This window comes from Pelobates fuscus, chromosome 6 (assembly GCF_036172605.1).
Source record: "Pelobates fuscus isolate aPelFus1 chromosome 6, aPelFus1.pri, whole genome shotgun sequence".
Taxonomy (NCBI): domain Eukaryota; kingdom Metazoa; phylum Chordata; class Amphibia; order Anura; family Pelobatidae; genus Pelobates; species Pelobates fuscus.
The window spans coordinates 153,745,344-153,764,948 of record NC_086322.1 but is presented as its reverse complement, the minus strand read 5'-3'; the positions used below and the strand labels follow the sequence as shown (position 1 = coordinate 153,764,948).

General features: G+C 40.9%; 1 protein-coding gene across 1 annotated transcript in view; it reads right to left on the bottom strand.

The window, feature by feature from the left end:
* LOC134614521 (UPF0462 protein C4orf33 homolog) overlaps positions 1 to 19,605 on the bottom strand; it is a 113,968-nt gene that overhangs the window by 77,030 nt on the left and 17,333 nt on the right. Inside the window, exons 2-3 of the mRNA XM_063458434.1 lie at positions 6,370 to 6,412; positions 1,628 to 1,808 (exon numbers count right to left, since the gene is read on the bottom strand). Of these exons, the coding sequence (XP_063314504.1) occupies positions 1,628 to 1,796 (169 nt within the window). The 5' untranslated portion in view covers positions 1,797 to 1,808; positions 6,370 to 6,412. The remainder of the gene's footprint in view (positions 1 to 1,627; positions 1,809 to 6,369; positions 6,413 to 19,605) is intronic.

Sequence of the window (19,605 nt, the reverse complement as noted above, 5' to 3'; positions counted from 1 at the left end):
TAGGCCAAACATTACCAGCCCTCCCCAGTGTATGTATGTTCAAGAGAATGAAACCCCATAAATTACTTTCATATAACATATTGCATACCAACATTCAACGCCAAACCGTGGATAGATAAGGGGGGTCACACGTCTCTCCCAAATGACCACATGCCACAAGTTAAGATCATTCCAAGACGTGCAAGAGAAACGCCACATACCAAAAGCCTCACAATTATCATACATACAGCTGAGCTCCTTCATGACTAAACTGGATTACCTGCCCTCCCCTCCTCCACCCTTGAGGGGACCGACTTTGATTTCGGGATGACAGAATGGGAACAGATGGCGGTTAGAGGCTCGTTGCAAAAGGGATGCAGACCATTATCCTGGATTTATCGAATCCTAAAGTCCTCCACACACTTTGCAAATTCTAGACAGGCGGCACAGTGGGACCAGGATACACAGTGCACTATCACAAGAGAGCAATGTGAAGCCATAGTAGCGGCACCCAAAAGAGTAATTAAATCAGAAACATTGCTAGAGCAACATAGAAAAACAGTGTATAGATGGTATATGGTTCCCATGCGAGTCCATAAGATATATCCGGACTAATCTCCATGTTGGAGATGTGGGCAGAAGGCGGGCACAGTACTGCATGTGTGGTGGAACTGCACTCTCATATATGGGTTCTGGGAAGCAATAAATAAATTAATACAGGACATTACCCACACACAGTTGGCCCTGACACCACTGACATGCCTCCTGCTGCACACGCCTTCTGGCATACCAGCAGCGACACAGAAGGTAGTCTTCCACATCCTTCTGACAGCAAAGAGGGCAATAGCACGCCTCTGGAAAACAACGAGGCCCCCACAGATCACAGAAGTAGATACCCAACAAATATACGAAACGTGTTATCGTAGCATCTTCCCCATGACAAAAACAGCAACAGAGGCTTGGGGGCACTGGGGCTCTTGGAGAGCGGGCACTACAGGTCCACAGAACACCACCTAACAGGGACCAATGCTAATTACCACAGGCCAGTCAGGAGTCAACTATGAGTCTGTTGTGTACACCAGACTAGAATAAGCCAATGTGTAAGAGACAACCGTATTCCTATGCATAGATTGTGATGTAATGAAATGTATTGTACCTGCCGGCTACAAACCGTCTTGCCCTTACTGTACTGGAATGGCAATGCAAAGGCTGTATGTTTCCTAACCCACTCCCCCCTTTTTTCCTTTCTGTACCCTATCCCCTCCCCACCTGAAATGTTGACGAAAATACTCAATTAAAACCTTAAATGGGGGGGGGGGGGGGGGGATTACTTTTATATGATTATTTGTTAGAAGTTTACCCTTGTTGAATTTTGCCACCCATAAATGCAAGTTCATGGGTGAAATCCACCACCCATTTTAACATTAATTTACTTCTCCAGATAATTATGTTGTTTTTGTATTGTTTTGTTTTTAACAAACATACTCCAAACCACATATTACAAGCCAAAGGACATATTTCACATAAAATTTGAAAAACATACCCGAAGCATACATGGAGGTAATGAATACAAAACAATCTAAATAAAACATAAACAATGGATGGAGTAACGATATTTGAAAATAAATTGGTTATTACACCCTCTCACCTTCATAGTCCCAGAGTCCATCAAAGGGTTGCCCAGGCTCACCAGGTGGAGCTGAAGGGTCATTGAAGAAAAGAGAAGTAACTTCCATTATCAGCCCCTCTGCATGTGGTACGAATGCAATTGTCACTGGATAATGCATCACTGGCTTACTGTCCCATGTTGTAGTCATTTTGTAAACATGCTATGTAAAAATTATTGAACATTGGTCAAGCAAAAAATGTGTTAGTTTCTACTATACAAATGTAATCTAGATATGTTTTTTCTGTCAATTGGTTAAGCCTAAAACATTCCCCAAAGACAATTAAGCAAGTTGTGATTTATCTTTTGACCCTTAAAGGAACACTTCAAGCACCATAACCACTATGCTGTAGTGCTTATGATGCCAGGAGTGCCCTGGTTTTAAAATGGTTTTACTGTTTATCTTCACTTATGGCCAATGAGCTAAGACCTGTACTGCAGAGCTTAGCTCAGACAAAGAATTTTAACGGCATTGTTGGAAGTAGTGAAGGCAAAGGGCAGCACAAGTCAAACCGGCCAATGCTAGTCAGGGGAAATGTGGGTTGGGCTATATGCACAAAGTTTTTAAACTCCTAAATGGCAAAGAATTAATCAGTGCAACTGCAGGGGCATGATCTATACACCAATACTTCTTCATTAAACTAAAGCTATTATGGTACTTAGATTATCCCTACTTAGAGAGGCTGCTTCATTTCTACCTGTATACGTCTGCGTGGTTGGATGTATGCTCTCTCAAAAGAGAGGAACAGGATTTTCTCCTCCAGGGATTATAAGGGTTCCTATGCTGATATTGTCACCTGCATTTTGTTTGTTTTTTACATTCTTAAACACTCCAAACTCCTTAAGCACTTTAGCTTGTTGAAATGCCTTATCTGTTAAGAATGTGTCCTTTTGCAAACATATTCGGAAAAAAAGACATTAGTCACGTGGGACCGCAGCTTGTGAGAGAGGGAGCAGGACGAACAAATGGACCCTCAGTGGATGAGTGTATCCAACTGCTTTGCCAGACACTGCAAACTGTAAGCCTGTGGCAACGTTCCTAGATGCTTATTTTAGCTTCATAAAGTATTGCATATATTGGTGGTTTGTTATGAGTGCTTTTTATCTTGGGATAGGTGGTCCCTGATTGAGGTGAGATTCAGCATTTAGAGTGTTGGTGCTGGCTCTATTCGTTTAACTGTATCTCTGTTCAATCCAGGTAACAGGAGCTGATATTGAAGAGTCAGGACACTGCAATATCTCACAGAAATCTGATTTATAATAGGGGCTAGATTATATGCCTCAATAAAAGGTGATTACATATTGTGGTGTGTGGTGGAGGTTACATGAAAAGTGTTGCTAAGCAATCGGAAGCTTCTCTGTCTCTTTTAGAATCTAGCTCAGTGTGCGTTTAACCCTATCAAAGCTGGAACATTGGGAGGAATATCCTTGGGTGTTTTATTTCTGCTGTATTGGACATTTAATATTGGACTATACTCAGTAAGATGGTCACCAATTCTATAAGGACATTCTTCCAGTCTTATAAGTATTATATTTTTATTTTTATGTCTTATCTAATTGTGGAACCAACTCTATAATTGTACAAATTATTAGCATTAAGTAATCCTTCAGGTTTTTATTTTCTTTTATAAAATGATCCCTACTTAGATACTGTGGCTTTGATGCTGTATTGATGTGACGCTTGCTCACAGCAAGATAACTTTAAAAAGAGGATAACATCCAAAGAGCAAATGGCATGGTTCCTAAAGTGGACCATTCATCACGGAGACCAAATACAAACTCTGATTATTTGTTGGCTAATTATTAATAATCCCCTTATTTTTTTCTTGGAATCTGTATCACTTGCTTGTACACTTGAGAAACTGGAGCGTTCTATAGATTATTGAATGGCATAATTAATAACATCACTGCTTTCTCCACAGAAGAAAGAGAGATCAGATCCTTAATCAGATCAATCTTATATCAGTCCAGAGACCTAGTGGTGAATGCAATGCTCATTATTCCAAAATAATACAATTAACTGAGAAACATATGCGCCACATACTAAAAAAACGTGTTTTTGGTATGATATAACTTTGCTTAGGCTGTATATTATAACCCTTTTATCTTGAGAGAGCTGGACCTTTAAAAAGAATGTGCTTTAGTACATCAGATCACGTATTGCTAAAACAATCATGTTTCAGGCACAGATGCTTATTGCTGCATTTGTCAATTATCTCTGCCCCGTTCTTAAGCTTTTCCTATAGATTTCAACAATAAAAGCTTTTATTTCTATCCAATGGCTTGCAAACAAGGTAAACAAGACCCTCAAATGTAATTACCTTGCGTCTGTCCTTCGTGTTGTAAAGAAAATGAACACAACATGGCTGTGGTTCTGGCATTTAATAAATTAGGTTCTCACCTCAAGTAAATTGTTACTACATGTCTTACAAAGACGTGATGCACTAATCGTCACACTAGAAGAAACCTTTCTCCTGATATCCATGCAGAAATACTGCTTCGATGTATGTTTTTTGCTGATATTTTTATAAAGCACAGTGAAGAGTTACTACTTTAAAAAAGTCACATAATATCAAGCAGGGGTAGTTAAAAAATTCATATTTAATGTAACTTTTAGTTCCAGGAAGCAGAATTATATTCTTCATTGTGCTCTCCGGGGAGCAAGCGATGCCAAGCAAAGTGGAGTCTGTTTAGTGTCTGGTGCAAGGATCAGCACAATTATACCCTTGTCGATGCCAAGTAGCTCTGCTATATTGCTTAGAACTCTCTGCTAAAGACTCATATCTGACATCTATCGAACAAGTAGTTTTAGATCAAGCAACCATAAAAGTACTTTTTGTAGCTTGATACAAAAGGTAGCTAATGAGCTATTACCTAAGCAGTGTTTTTTGGTGACAAGAAAACCTGACCAGCAAGATTTAAGCTCAAAAGGAAACACTGAGGGGAAAAAGGCTAACTTGGATGAATTGTAAGTGTTATCCAAATCAAATATATCAGTTTAAAAGTTGATTCACATATTATCACAGCTGGCTGCGTATTGTGTAGACTCCAACAATAACTTTTTTTGAATGGAGTTGTAGGTGATGAGCTAGGATCTTGGCTAGATGCTTTGATCTTGCTTTGATAATCTGTTGACCAGATTCATTTATATACTTGATTGCTTTTATTTTTTCATCTCTGATCTAAATTAATCTGGTCACTGATGTTACACAAACAAGTAGACATTCCAGTTTTGAGGGGAAAAAATGTATAGAATTGTTTCGGCAAATTGTTCACACCATATAAGAATATGAGTTTATGTACTCCATTTCTGCCACAACCAGGACGTGGCTCCCCAACTGCCAAAAATATATTTTCAGAAGCCGTTGGTGCATCAAATGCATAAGAGTTGGGGAAGAGAGAGAACTGACCCAAGGCTTATGTCATGCTACTCCACTCCTCTAAGCTGACATCATGGGAGAAAGTACACCATCTTACATGGGGGGAGTACATTTACACAAGTTTTTGGATGTCCTGCTCACCATATTAATTGCATTGGCTGTAGAAAGACCAATTCAAGGCCTGGCATGTAGTAGCCATATTATAATTCAATGAGGCAATGAAGAAACAAAGTGGCCTTTTTGGCCCCCACCACTCCTCCATTTCAGTGGGGTTATACAAAAACTATGAAGAAACATTACATTACTTCACCCAAAAGATGGACGTTTGACAGTCATAGCTACACAAGGCTGTACATTTAAAGTGGTAGAGCAGGCACCTACTACTCCTCTCCTAGAGATCTGTCAATAGGCTGCTGCCTGCAGGTAAATCTGTCTCAGACTATTTTATAAGCTTTATAGGCACTTTATTTTAGATTTGTGTATAAAAACATAACCAGTGTTATGTCTGTCTATTATTATCATTTCTATCAGGGTTGTCGAACTGTACCGCCATGATGCTGTTAGACTACAACCCACCCCATGTCTCTGAAGGGGTTAAAACCCCTTCACTTACTTAACTGAATCTTGCACCAATGTCCTTCGGCGCTGGGTAAGGCTCTGCCCAAGCTCCTCCCCCCGCTGATGTCAGCCGGCGGGGGAGACCTAATGCGCATGCGTGGAAATGGCCGCTCATGCGCATTAGACCTCCCCATAGGAAAGTGTCAGATAATGGACCAAAAGTCTGTTATGAATCCGGAAGCGCCCCCAGTGGCTGTCTGATAGACATCCACAGAGGGCAGACTTAGAGCTGTAATGTAAACATTGCAGTTCTCTGGAACTGCAATGTTTTACATTGCAGCACTAAGTGCAATAGGGGCACAGCACCCAGACCATTTCAATTAGCTGAAGTGGTCTGGGTGCCTGGAGTGTCCCTTTAACAACAGTTTTAAAATTAGGCTAAAAAAAATAGCACAAAAATTTTAACTGGAGTGATGTCTTTACAACAGACAATTCACTGTTTAATGCTAGTATACTGCCACTATTATTAAAGGCCATACAATAAATGCATGCTACAGCTCTTTGTAAAAAATATTTAACTTATTTAATAGCTCAAACTGTGTTCTTAGAATCTCCCTACAGATTTCCATTGACTTAATAATGTTGCTGTCATTTATGGAGCCGAAATGAATAATCACCCATGAACAAACCACAAGGCATCTGTAAAGTAAGCATGTTTAAATATTTACATATTATATATACAAGTATATACACACATACATAGGATAAAAAGTTGTTAATACTTACCTGTCCTAAAGGGTTCTCCTTTGCTTTTGTTTCTGACAAGATTCTAAAAATATAATAATTCAAAGATTCAATTTTAAAAAAATGGTGTACATTTTTGTTTCACATTAAACTGTAGCTCTTATTTTTGGGCTTCATTCAATAAGGATTATACATTGTGCAAATTTGCCAAATGTCACAAATTCAGCAGCACAGTCTAAAATGTAGAAACCATCCCAGGTTTCCTCTGCTCTCTCGGTTTTAGGAACACCACAGAAAAGTGTACTGGGAATAAATGTTTGTACCTGGTCTCATTGGACTAAGCATGGATTACATGGGGATTTTAGCCAATATGGTAGCACTTTAGTATTCCTCTGTGCACAATGAGCCTGACTTGGTTGTATTCCTGGCAATCTATTATCCAGACTAGCATGCACTGGCGTACTTACCGCGGTCGCAGGGGTCGCAGTTGTTACCAGGCCCGTCACTCCAGGGGGCCCGGCCGCCCTGCAGACCCCTGCGACCGGGTGCTGCCATCATCATTTGCGGCCCCGGCCTGCGCGGCAAACCGCCAGAGCCGCATCAGGTGGCCATCGGGTGGCCCATGCTGTCTGGGCCACCCGATGGAGATGGATTGTCAGGGGGCCCGCTCAGCGCTGGGCGCTTTAACAGCGCGACTGGGTTCCTGTGATGAGATCATCACTGCTGGGAGGAAGTGACTGCTCATCACTCCTCCCAGCTAACACACAGAACCCGCGCGGGAGGAAGAGCAAGGAGTCAGAGTGGGAACTCTGACTCCCATCAACCTGAGCCACCACTGGACCACAGGGAAAGTCACCCTCCTGCACCTAAAAGGTGGGAAACAGGTGACTTAAATATTAGGTGTGTGTGTGTGTTTGTTTTTTATGTGACTGTGTCTATCTGTCTGTATGTATGTGTGCCTGTCTGTTTGTATGTATGTGTCTGTCTGTGTCTTTGGATGTGTGTGTGTATTGTGTGTGTCTGTATGTGTGTGTGTGTCTGTGTCTATCTGTCTGTCTGTATGTATGGATGTATGTGTGCCTGTCTGTTTTATGTATGTGTGTGTCTTTGTATGTATGTGTTGTGTGTGTGTGTGTTTGTCTGTATGTGTCTATGTGTGTGTGTGTGCGCCTCTCTGTCTGTATGTATGCCTGTCTGTCTGTTTGTATGTATGTATGTGTGCCTGTCTGTTTGTATGTGTATTTGTATGTTTGTCGTGTGTGTGTGTGTGTGTTGTATGTATGTCTGTCTGTATGTATGTGTGTGTGCCTGTCTGTTTTTATGTACATATGTGTCTTTGTATGTATGTCGTATGTGTCTGTATGTATCTGTCTGTGTGTGTGTGTCTCTCTGTATGTATGTGTGTGTGTCTGTCTGTATGTGTGTATGTGTCTGTGTGTATGTGCCTGTCTGTCTGTCTGTATGTGTGTGTAACGAAAATATACCCCAACACGCAGGATTCAACTCAACAAAAGACAACACAGAGGGGAGATACGTCTACCCTGGGAATATAAATTAGAGTGGCCGGACTCAACGTATATGAGAGGAGTACAGAGTCAGGAGCGATCCGAGGTCTAGGGCACAAAGAGACAGCATAAACTAGGACTAGCCAGGGTCTGGTACACAGTAAGCAGCAAGCCGGCAAACAGAACAGGTTAGGATAAAGAGATAACGCAGTCAGAAACAAAGCCAAGGTCAATACGAAGGAACACAACTGAACACAACAAGCGCTAAAGGGAACTGAAACAGAAACCACGATAGGGCAAGGAACTAAGGGAAAAAGGTGAGTATAAATACCTAAACATCTATTTTGATTGGTCCCTGTCACATCCACGCCCCCAAAAGGTAAGTGTCTGGGGAGTGTGGCATGACAGAGACCAATGGGAGGCCTTTTCCAATTTAGGCTCCCACTGTCCCTTTAAGAGCGTGCCCGAGACCCGCGGCACGCTCTTAGAGTCAGGCGGGACACGTGACCGCTTCTCGCGGTCATTGCCCGCCTTCCTGTTCCAGCCGTCGGATGAGCCGCGCGTGGCTCGTGCAGCAGCAGGACCGCACGCGGCTCGAACAGAGGACCCCGGCCGGCCCCTGGAAAGGGTAAGTACCGCTACAGTGTGCCTGTCTGTCTGTTTGTATGTATGTATGTTTGTCTTGTCTGTATGTATGTGTGTTTGTCTGTCTGTTTGTATGTATGTGTTGTATGTATCTGTCTGTCTGTGTGTGTGTGTGTGTCTCTGTATGTGTGTGTGTCTCTGTATGTATGTGTGTGTGTGTGTGTGTGTCTGTCAGGGGAGAATTTAAAGGGGGGAGTGTTAGGGGGGCGGGCCCATGGATCAGTTTCGCACCGGGGCCCCATGGGTTATGTGTACGCCACTGCTAGCATGAGTACATGTCCAATTTACGGCCTCACCAGAATTGACAAAGTTGTCAGGTATGAATGTGATGAAGTTAAAACCAAATTTGCTAAACTTAACACAATTGTTTACATCCCACCTAGTTCACTATTTATTTTACTAGCTTGGTTTTCAATACACAGTGTACTGTTTATAGAGTGAATCTTCTACATAAGAAATACCAGCTGTAGTTACCCTTTGCTCTAAATTAAATGATTGTACTGCAGAAATGAATTCTGGGTAAACATTTGCAAATAAGCCTGCTGAGAGTGTCACGTTTTAGTTTTATATCAGTGTTAAAGATGGATGTATCCCCAGGAGCTTTACTTGTCACATTGCACTGATTCGACGGCAAAGGCTGGATTAAGAAAGCTTAGAATCGGAAAATCAATTTAAAGAATCTCTTAAAGGATTTTAATTACTTGGCATGCACAGAGAGACATTATGCTTCCTAAAATATGTATTTCACAGCGCTTTAATATACTGAAACATGCCCGCTTGGGAATATAAATTATTGCCTCATAATCTCTATTGGCCAATAATTTGAAACAATATTACAAATTTCACCTAGTACCTCATTTTAGGGGTTTAATCAGAAATGGGTCAGTTTACTGCATTTGTTGAATATGGCTGATAAATAAATAAATATCCAACCTTTATTAAAAAAAAACAAAAAACAATAGCCTGGTTGGCTTGACAGTTCTGTGACATATACAAGTGATTTCTGTATTACTTCAGAAATTGCATTAATATGCAGCTGTTATAGGAAGTAATTTTAAAAGCAAAAATAAGAGAAAACATTTTGTTGAGCTGCTTCTCCCATCTAGTGGTAAGAAGAAGTATTAAGCAACACAGTATGGTTAAAGAAAATATAATTTATACATGAAAAAAAAATTATGTTCTCAATACAAGTAAAGATCTGAACAGCATTCAGTCAGGTAGAGTTAACCCTCCTCTCTTGAGAGAGAATACATGTAAAAAAAATAGAATAAAGGAATACACTTGTTACAATATCATCCTATTGCTTAAAGCGGCACTGTTACTCCTCCCCTCCCCTCCCCCTCCCCCCCCCAAAAAAATTGTATTTTATAAAGATAGAATCTTTTAGAATTTCTCATATTGACTGTGTTGGAATTTCAGGGAAATTCCAACCCAGCCAAGAGATATACCGAGACAAAGTAGGGACTACTTTGTCTCTGTATGTTCCCTACACCTTGCACATCTAGACACTGGGAGAAATCAATCACCCCAGCCATCACCAATGATGGCTGAAGGGAATTGGCTTGCGCGAGAGTACAGCATTGAAGAGCTACCTGAAGAGGACCCGCTAGAGGAAGAGGGACGCCAGGGGCTGGTTCAGGTAAGTAGAACTTACATTTACCTTGCCCCCCGCCATATGACGACCGGACCCCAAACGGCGATGTCACCATGGGAGGTCATTGCAAATTCTGCAGAGTCCCCAGACCAGGGCTGTATTTACCACAAAGCATACAAGGCATTTGCCTAGTGCTGCACTTTCAAAGGGGTGGCAAAAAAATGCCACCCCAGGCGCCCAGGCAAATGTTTTGTTTGCCTCGTGTCCTGGGTGACCCAAGAGCTGGCCACCGTAGGGCACCCTGTGGTGTTCCACTCCTAATATTCTAGAAGGGTGGCGAGGGAGCGCTGTCCTCAGCTCTTCTTGCTCCCTCTTGCGCCCTTCTGTGATCCCGGGAGCCAGAATATGACTTTTCTCCGACTCCGGGATCACTAAGCGGTGCACAAGGGAGCTGAGCAAGAAGAGCTCAGTTCTCAGTTCCCTTGCCATTGGGCGCCTGCAAAGCCAACCCAGCCAGCAGAGCTAGCAGCCCCAGCAAGGAGCCGAGCCAGCCCAGCAGCAGTCAGGATCCACTCCAACTCTCCCAAAGGTAGGGAGACTGGGTGGATTTAAATAAAATAAAGAAGTTGGTGAGTGTATGAGAAAATGTGTGTGTGTGTGTGTGCCTGTCAATGAGTGTATATGTATTGCTTGAACAAGGAGCACAACCACAAAAGTATATAGAAAAAGATGTTTATTACATGGGTCAAAATAATAGGCTCTCATAAACAGTATCAATGCATAAAAAAGACAATGAATGTCCAATAAAGAATACAATGCAATATCTATAAGTTCTTAAGTTGCATACAAGAAAACTACATAATGCATACAAAATTATATATGAGTATACAAGACAGCTATATGAGCAGGGCGGGCTTAGGCCGTTGGGCGCCGTGTGCGAGAAATCTTCACAGCGCCCCCCTTCCCGTCGCCCCCCTCCCCCACTCCTTTCCCCCCTCCTTCCCCCTTCCCACACACCCTGTCACACACACACACAGGCAGACAGCCATACACACGCACACAAACAAACACACGCAGGCAGTCACATACAGACAGCCACACACAAACACACACACAGACATAGAATGTGACGGCAGATAAGAACCATTCGGCCCATCTAGTCTGCCCAGTCAGTCACACATAGGCAGTCACACACACACACACAGGCAGACAGCCACACACACACACAGGCAGACAGCCACACACAGACAGTCACACACACACAGACAGAAAGTCACACACACAGACAGTCACACACACACACACACACACAGGCAGACAGTCACACACACACAGCCACACAAACACAGGCAGACAGTCACACACACAGGCAGACAGTCACACACACACACAGCCACACACACCGGCAGACAGTCACACATACACAGCCACACACACACAGGCAGACAGTCACACACACAGGCAGACAGTCACACACACAGCCTCACCCACACACAGGCAGACAGTCACACAGGCAGACAGTCACACACACACACAGCCACACACAGGCAGACAGTCACACACACACACACACACACAGGCAGACAGTCACACACACATACAGTCACACACAAACACACACACACAGACAGTCACACACACACACACACACAGAAGCAGACAATCACATAGTTACCTCTGCTCCTTGTGGAGGCAGACAGGCAGTGCAGCTCCTGGATTCTGGTTGTTGGGGGAAGCAGGGACTCCTTCCTGCTTCCCCTGCAGCAGTTAGACAGCATTTAGCTCTGCCCACACCGCACGCTAAGCCCCGCCCTTGCCGCGCGCTAAGCCCCACCCCCGCCGCACACTAAGCCCCGCCCCCGCCGCTAATTTATTTTTTCATCCCGGCCATGTGTGAGCTGTGCGGCCGCAGGACGGCCCCTGCTCCATGGCGCCCTGTGCGGTCGCACAGCTCGCACACCCCTAAGGCTGGCCCTGTATATGAGATGCCAAATTCAATAACCCCCAAAAAATGATAAATTACACAAAAATAAAGACAACATACCAGACCTAGTGAGAAGAATGACAAGAGTCAACCAATACACCCCCAACTTTTCGGCAGAATGCCTTTATCAAGGGAGCCACCCTCGATAAAGGCATTCTGCCGAAATGTTGGGGGTATATTGGTTGACTCTTGTCCTTCTTCTCACTAGGTCTGATATGTTGTCTTTATTTTTGTGTAATTTATCATTTTTTTGTGGGGTTATTGAATTTTTTTATGCATTATGTAGTTTGCTTGTATGCAACTTAAGAACTTATAGATATTGCATTGTATTCTTTATTGGACATGTATTGTCTTTTTTATGCATTGATACTGTTTATGAGAGCCTATTATTTTGACCCATGTAATAAACATCTTTTTCCATATACTCTTGTGGTTGTGCTCCTTGTTCAAGCAATAAATGTAACTCTTTTGGCCTGTTTGGAATACGGCCTTATACGAGTGAGCACCCGAGTTTAGTTGTTATTTTCTGTTCTTTATTAGCATATTAAGTGTGCCTACCTGTTTTAATTGTGACTATTAATGAGTGTATATGTGTCTGTCAGTGAGTGTGTGTGTGTGTGTGTCTGTCAATGAATGTGAATGTGTGTGTGTGTGTGTGTCTGTTTGTCTGTCAGTGAGTGTGTGTGTATGTCTGTGAGTGAGTGAGTGAGTGAGTGAGTGAGTGCATGTAACTGTCAGTCTGTGTGTAGCTGTCAGTGAGTGTGTATTTGTGTCTGTCATTGTGAGTGTGTGTATGTCTGTGAGTGAGTGTGTGTAGCTGTCAGTATGTGTCTATGATTGAGTGAGTAAGTGAATATGTGTTTCTGTCTGTGTCAAATCGCTGAGGGTGTGTGTCTGTCAGTGAGTGTGAGTGTGTGTTTGTGTCTGTCAGTGAGTGTGTGTCTGTCAGTGAGTGTGTGTTTGTGTCCATCAGTGAGTGTGTGTCTGTCAGTTTGTGTGTGTGTGTGTATGTGTGTAGCTGTCAGTGTATTTCTGTGAGTGAGTGTGTGAGTGAATATGTGTGTGTCTGTCAGTGTGTCAGATCAGTGAGGATGTGTGTGTCTGTCAGTGTGTCTGTCAGTGAGTGGGTGTGTCAGTGTGTGTCTGTCAGTGACTGGTTAAACAGTGTGTGTGTGTGTGCCAATGACTGTGTATCTGTCAGTGAGTCTATGTCAGAGCATGTATCAATGAGGGTGTGTGTCTCTCAGTCCAAAAAGTGGCCTTGACACTAATTGGTGGGCAAATTTAGATTAAGAGGGTGCCCTAATTTAGTTTACAGCACTGCCCCAGACAGTGACAATGCCACTTTAAAGTACATTTCATTGAACCTCATTTGATCTCTTTTGGATGGGATCTCTTACTGTTTTGTTTCCAGTGAATTAGTTTATCGGTGTGTATGGGTGTAGCAAAACTTAATTTGCATAGATTCCACAGCAAATATATTCACACTAGTTTGTGTAGATTATATGGCATTAGGGAAGTTGACATACTAAGCATGTTATAACCACTTATTGCTTTAATGACAGTACATATACAATCTACATCAATCTACATCAGCTGTTTGCAATTGGTTTTCAATTCACTACAATCTGGAGTTCAGCAAATAAAGCCCTGTTTGTGAAAAACACAAAATAATATAGCTAACAAAAATGTTATGATGAAACAATATCTAAAGTGAAGTAGCCGCCGTTGTCTACTAATATTTGTATTTGAGGAGTCTGCTATAATGATCAACATGTCACATGAGTCCTTTAAATCAATCTGTCAGTACCGCAAGTCAGTTTCTAAAACAGGTCTAATCATTAGACACTACAACGTTTACTAACTCCATAAAATGACCCACCTGATTACATTCCTTACAGAACAATTCTGCCATGTATGTTAATCCTGCATTGTTTACACATATCAATATACATCTGTACTGTGCATTCATTTCAGCATAATAAACAGTCTATATTTTTCCTAAGTGTCTGCTTTTAAATGAGAAATGTTCTCGGTAAATATATTAAATTATTATTTATTACCAATATAGGTGTTGCACTTCACACTTCGGCATGTTAATTTTAATATTTTAGCACTTGATTTACTAAATAACTGAGTTTTTTTAAATGGCCTGGTTTACAATGGAAATTTCCGAAGAATGTTATAGAGCGTCCACTGATATAATTTAAATTCCCCTTTATTGGTGTGGCCAGTAGTGAGAACAGACTGTGATGTGTGTTTCCAATAACTAATGAACAAAACCAAGGAATGTAAGATACATGTTTTTTATACCACAAGGGGTCTTTTGGGTCTTTTGGCTGCTCAGCCAAAAGACCCAAGAGATCTGCTTTGAATTTGAGGGGTATGATGTTTGTAAATTAAAAAAAAAATATTTACCAAATTCCCAGCTTTAGAGCTAAGACTTTTCTTTAAGGAAAATAACCAGAAAATATATCCAGAAATATTGTCTCTGAAAACTACCACAGTACATATAGATAAATAAAAGTCTGTTTGGGTATATGTGGACTTCATAGGCAATATCACATATTGTGAATTCGTTGTATCTTAAATCCTGACATAACATTAAATCCAAGGAGTTGGAAAGGAGCTGAGGTGTGATTTTATGCCAGCATATCACTATAGGGAAATGGACCACATTAATGGTGCTATAATAAAAGCTACACCTACAGCCCATGACGGTAATCCCCGCAATTCGTGGGCAGACTATATGCCTTAGGATTAAAAATCCTATCATATTAGAGATTTATAACTCAACATCAGGCACGCTTTATAGGATGTCTCAGAAACCTTGATGGCATTATTTTCAATAATACCCAATTGTTTTGTTTCTTCTATATACTAATACATAGAGTAATTGTTACTACTATTTTTGCTATTTAATACTTTTCATCCTGCAGTTATATAAGATTGTGTGTGTTAACAACGTCACAGAGGTGCATAATGTAATTCTTTACAGAGAAGCAGGTTTGTGGTTCTCAGCTTAGCTGATTATGGCTCTTATGATGGATATGTATACTGTGAGATATACGAGTTCTAGAAAAGATATATTTGGCACCAAATGCTCTTGTTCTAAACAAACAGATTTTTATGGTGGACATTGTCCAATAAATGAGTTTGTGTTTATAGCAGGTATCCACTCCAGGGATCGGTATAGTTCGTAAGCACCATCAGAATAAAGCTCTTGACATTACACTGACAGTCTAATTCCACAAAGGAACATCGATTGTACTTTCAGCTCTCCACATACCCAGAGATTGGAACAAAATCCCTGACAGTCATGATCAAACTGGGGATTATCTTGAAAAGTGAACTTATGTGTTCTACTATACTGGAAGCAATAAAGCTGCTATAACAAAGGTGGATTTCAGGTTTGACTGACCATTCTATTTATTCGGCTTTCTAAAATGGAAGCACTAGCTAAACTGCAAATTTCCACAAACTAAGTAGAATTTTCAATTTATTTTTGGTTTCTTACCTAATAAAAATTAAGATTAACACAGCTTTATTTACACAATTTATACAACAGTTCAAATGAAAACTGCTTTTTGTTTTTTTAAATTTAAAACAGTGATGAATGTGTGGGATCCTATTCTGGTCTAGTTCTCCACTGGATTAATTATTCGGTGATGGTGAAAGATGTATACATAAAATTGATCGTTAACTTTTCTTAACCTTTTATTGAGTGCCCTAACCTTGAAATATATACACCATAAAGGGACACACTAAACACTAAAAAAATTCAGCTTAATGAAGTGGATTTGGTGTATAGACCATGGTCCTGAAGTCTCACTGTTCCATTATCTGCCATGTAGGTGTTAAGTCACTTTGCTTATGCAGCAATAGCCACACCGCCAGTGGTTAGGACTTGCATTGCCTCCCCCACATATCCTGTAAAAGAGTCTTTTTTTCAACGTCTCTTGTTGCACAGTGTTTTTCATTTGTAAAACATGCTCAGTTAATTGCCCGGTAGAGCTTGTGTGTGTTTGAAGTTCAACTAACAGAACAGGAGATAACTTTTAAAGTAAACACAGTGTGCTGTAAAATCTGAAATGCTGTTGCTAGGGCTGCATAAACAGAAGCAAAATATATTTAACTCCTAAATGGCAGTTTATCAAATAGTGAGACTGAAGGAGCATGGTCTATACACCACAACTGCTCTTTTAAGATACAGTTATTTTGGTTATTTTGGCGTTCTGGACCACTCACAGCATTCAAATTAGTCTCTCTCATTTGCAGGAGCTTAGCATGAAGCTGTATAGACAGTACATAGACAGTGCTATGTACTTGTACACTCACAGTACAGCTCATACAAGCGCTAGCAAATGACTTAAATGGTGTAAGCTGCCAATGTGTGTGCATGCTGTACAACACTTGCATGACTCAATGCAGGACTAACCTGTAGTTGTTAAAATCATACTTGGGGCAGTAGTCTGTATGGTGCTTTGATACGTTTTTCTTCCAAACACTGTTTATCAATCCGTACTCTTGGCTGGTTTAAAGAGAACCTTGCCATACAGTGAATTAGAAACTAGTAACCACATTAAATTAGTCTACCAAAACACAATGCCTGTATGTGGCCTAGGAGTCTGAGGGTTCTAGCAATTCCTAGAACTTCATTCTTTTGGACAGTGATCTCAAATGTCCCACCTGGAATCAGTTGAAGCCACTCTTCCAACTTGAAGGTCACAGCCCGAGTGTTCCTATCACACCTGGAACTACTACTGCCTTCACTTTCCACATCCTACATGCTTGTCTTCTGCATTTGAAAGTCCCACAGGATTATTGCACTGTCATCCTCAATTACCCTTTGTGGCATCTCCCATCTGAACTTAGGCAGGTCCAACCCATATTCTGTGCAGATATTTTGGTACACAATCCACGCATCTTGGTTGTGCATCTCAGTGTATGCTGTTCCTGCTAACATCTTGCATCTGGCTACAGGATTGTCTAAGAGGCTGGATTGTCTAAGAGGCTTCTTTGCACAGTCTGCATCTTTGGTACTATCTGGTATGGTAGACCTCCACTTCTTTTGATATGGTACTAGGATTAGTGTCTCAGTGCTGTCTTTCAGTCCAGCATTTTCCAATCCCTGGTATGATTTCATAATGTGAGCCACATCCACTAAATGCCAGTAGTACATTGGAGAGTAGAAAGGTTTGTTTTGCCATGGAATGTCCTCCTTTTCTGCATCCTCTATCTGTTGGAATTATACTGGATATACAAGACTGTGGATCTACACACATCCTAAGACAGGGATTGTATCGTCCAAGTGCTATACAGCTGAGCTTTAATTTTTTTTTTTTTTTGAGGAGGTATTTGTTGTGGCATATTTCATAGACATCAAAATAAATCAGCAATATCAAATACCAAATCATCATTTAGTTAGTCTTGTTTTTACTTTTCTTTTCTTTTCTTCCTCCTTTTCTTTTCCTTTATTTCTGTTTTAATTTTCTTTCTCTAAATTTTTTTTTTTTTTTACTATTACATACAAACAAAAGACATACATAGACAAACAGTTGTTTGGTCTTAGTGTTTGAAAAACATAACTATAGAAAAAGAAGTCCAAGATTAAGGGAGGACACGAGGCAAGGGGAAACCCGATAATCAAGTGTTGTAAAAGGGATATGATCGGTCTTTTATAAATGCTCAAAGTCAATTACCTCGGCTCTAATGTTTTAATCCATTTGTCCCAGAAACTATATTGATGACCCTTCAATGGGAAGCACCTAGCAAAAGCATGCTCCATTTTGCATTGTATAATACTTTGAGTGAGTATCTTAGACCAGCTATCCACCGTGGGGGACTTCCAATTTCTGGCTATAGATGTTTTGACAGCCATTAATATATGTAGGATAACGGGTCTAAGATTCTTATTAATCACCCCCATTTCCTTGTCTAACATGGCCATATTCAGGGTTAGGTTGAACCTCCTTTATAATAAGGTTGACAAATATAAGTTTGTAGTCTTTCAAAGATGTCTGATAGTTTAAAATCTGCTATTGACACGGAACATCTCCAACAATTGGAGGAGGCTCTGGAATACATTTTTGCTATTTTTGTTTGGAGTTCTATACCATCTGTTTAATATCTTATAATGAACTTCATGTATATTCAAACAATGGCACGTTTTATACAATGTCATAAAATAGTTATTCCATTCTTTCATATTTATGTGTTCAAATCAAGATTCCATTTTGTTATTTTTTATTTTTATCTGAGCTTTATAGACTACTTCTTGGCATTTGTTAACTAAATGCGTATAATCTGCTTGTTCAAGCATTTCTGTCAAGATAACTGGGGGTTCCAGAGAATTGAATCTCAAGTTAGTTTTCAAAAAACATATTCTTATATAATTAAACCATTCAATAAATGGTAAACTGTATTCAAATTGTAGTTGTTCAAAAGATTTAAAGTTGTTTCCCCTCAAAAAGTTGGATATCTTTTCCATACCCATATGGGTCCAGAGTTCCAGGTTTGTATCTATCATTAGATTATTGTAACGGATCACCTGGCACCCCGACTGGGTACCTCCGTTAATGGATGCTCCTAGCGCTTCCAGAGGACTCCAAGCACTCCACCAGACACCATAAGCCCCGCAGGCTGCAGCTATCTCCCTTCAGAACGAAGCAGGAACAAGCTCTTACAAGAGCTCAGTGATTATAGCAAGGGAATATGCCTAGCATAGCAATCCCTTGTAGCAGATTCCCCCAATAAGAGACAGGACTCAAGTTGAGGGTTAAAATAGAACTCTCTGGCTGCTAGCTTGCAGCCCTTTTTATTAGGTGCTCCCATGAAGGGGAGGGACACACACAGTAACGTACATTAACCAATCACACAATAGTTACATCCCACACATAGCCCTCCCCTCTACCTGTAAACTAATTATCTGTACACACAGGAAAATACAATTATCATAGGTAGGTAGGGAAAATACAGTTTTTACACAACATTCATAACTCCCAAAATATACATCACATTCGCATAAAAATACATATTCACAATCAATCCATTCAGGGGAACAACATACTCAAAAATCATACGAATTGGACCAGGGGTTCAAAAGTTAGTACAAATGTGCATTTGACCTTCTGGAAGCATGGTTTTACAGGGCCCTCTATCCTGGAGACAATGGGGGGAAGTAATCCAATTATCCAGGACTAGAGGAAGACTCCATTAACCACATGGTTGCAAAACGACATAAAACACTTTAAAATACATAAAGTCACATTTTACACATAACACACAGACATTTCACATATCCCCAGATAGCTCAGGTCTGAGTGCACATTATTAGGTGAATGGCACTCAGACCAACCGAATAAAGTTTAATCGCCATGGAGCCAAAGTCTTTAATCACACGAATAGGCTCCATGGCATAGCTATCTGGGTTACCACAGCTCACACAGGGCAAGTACCAAATGACCCCACTGTATTTAAAGGGCCAGAATGAGTGACATACACTCTGGTATGGCCGAATACTGTTTTTAAAGGGCCCAATCTCCCAGGGC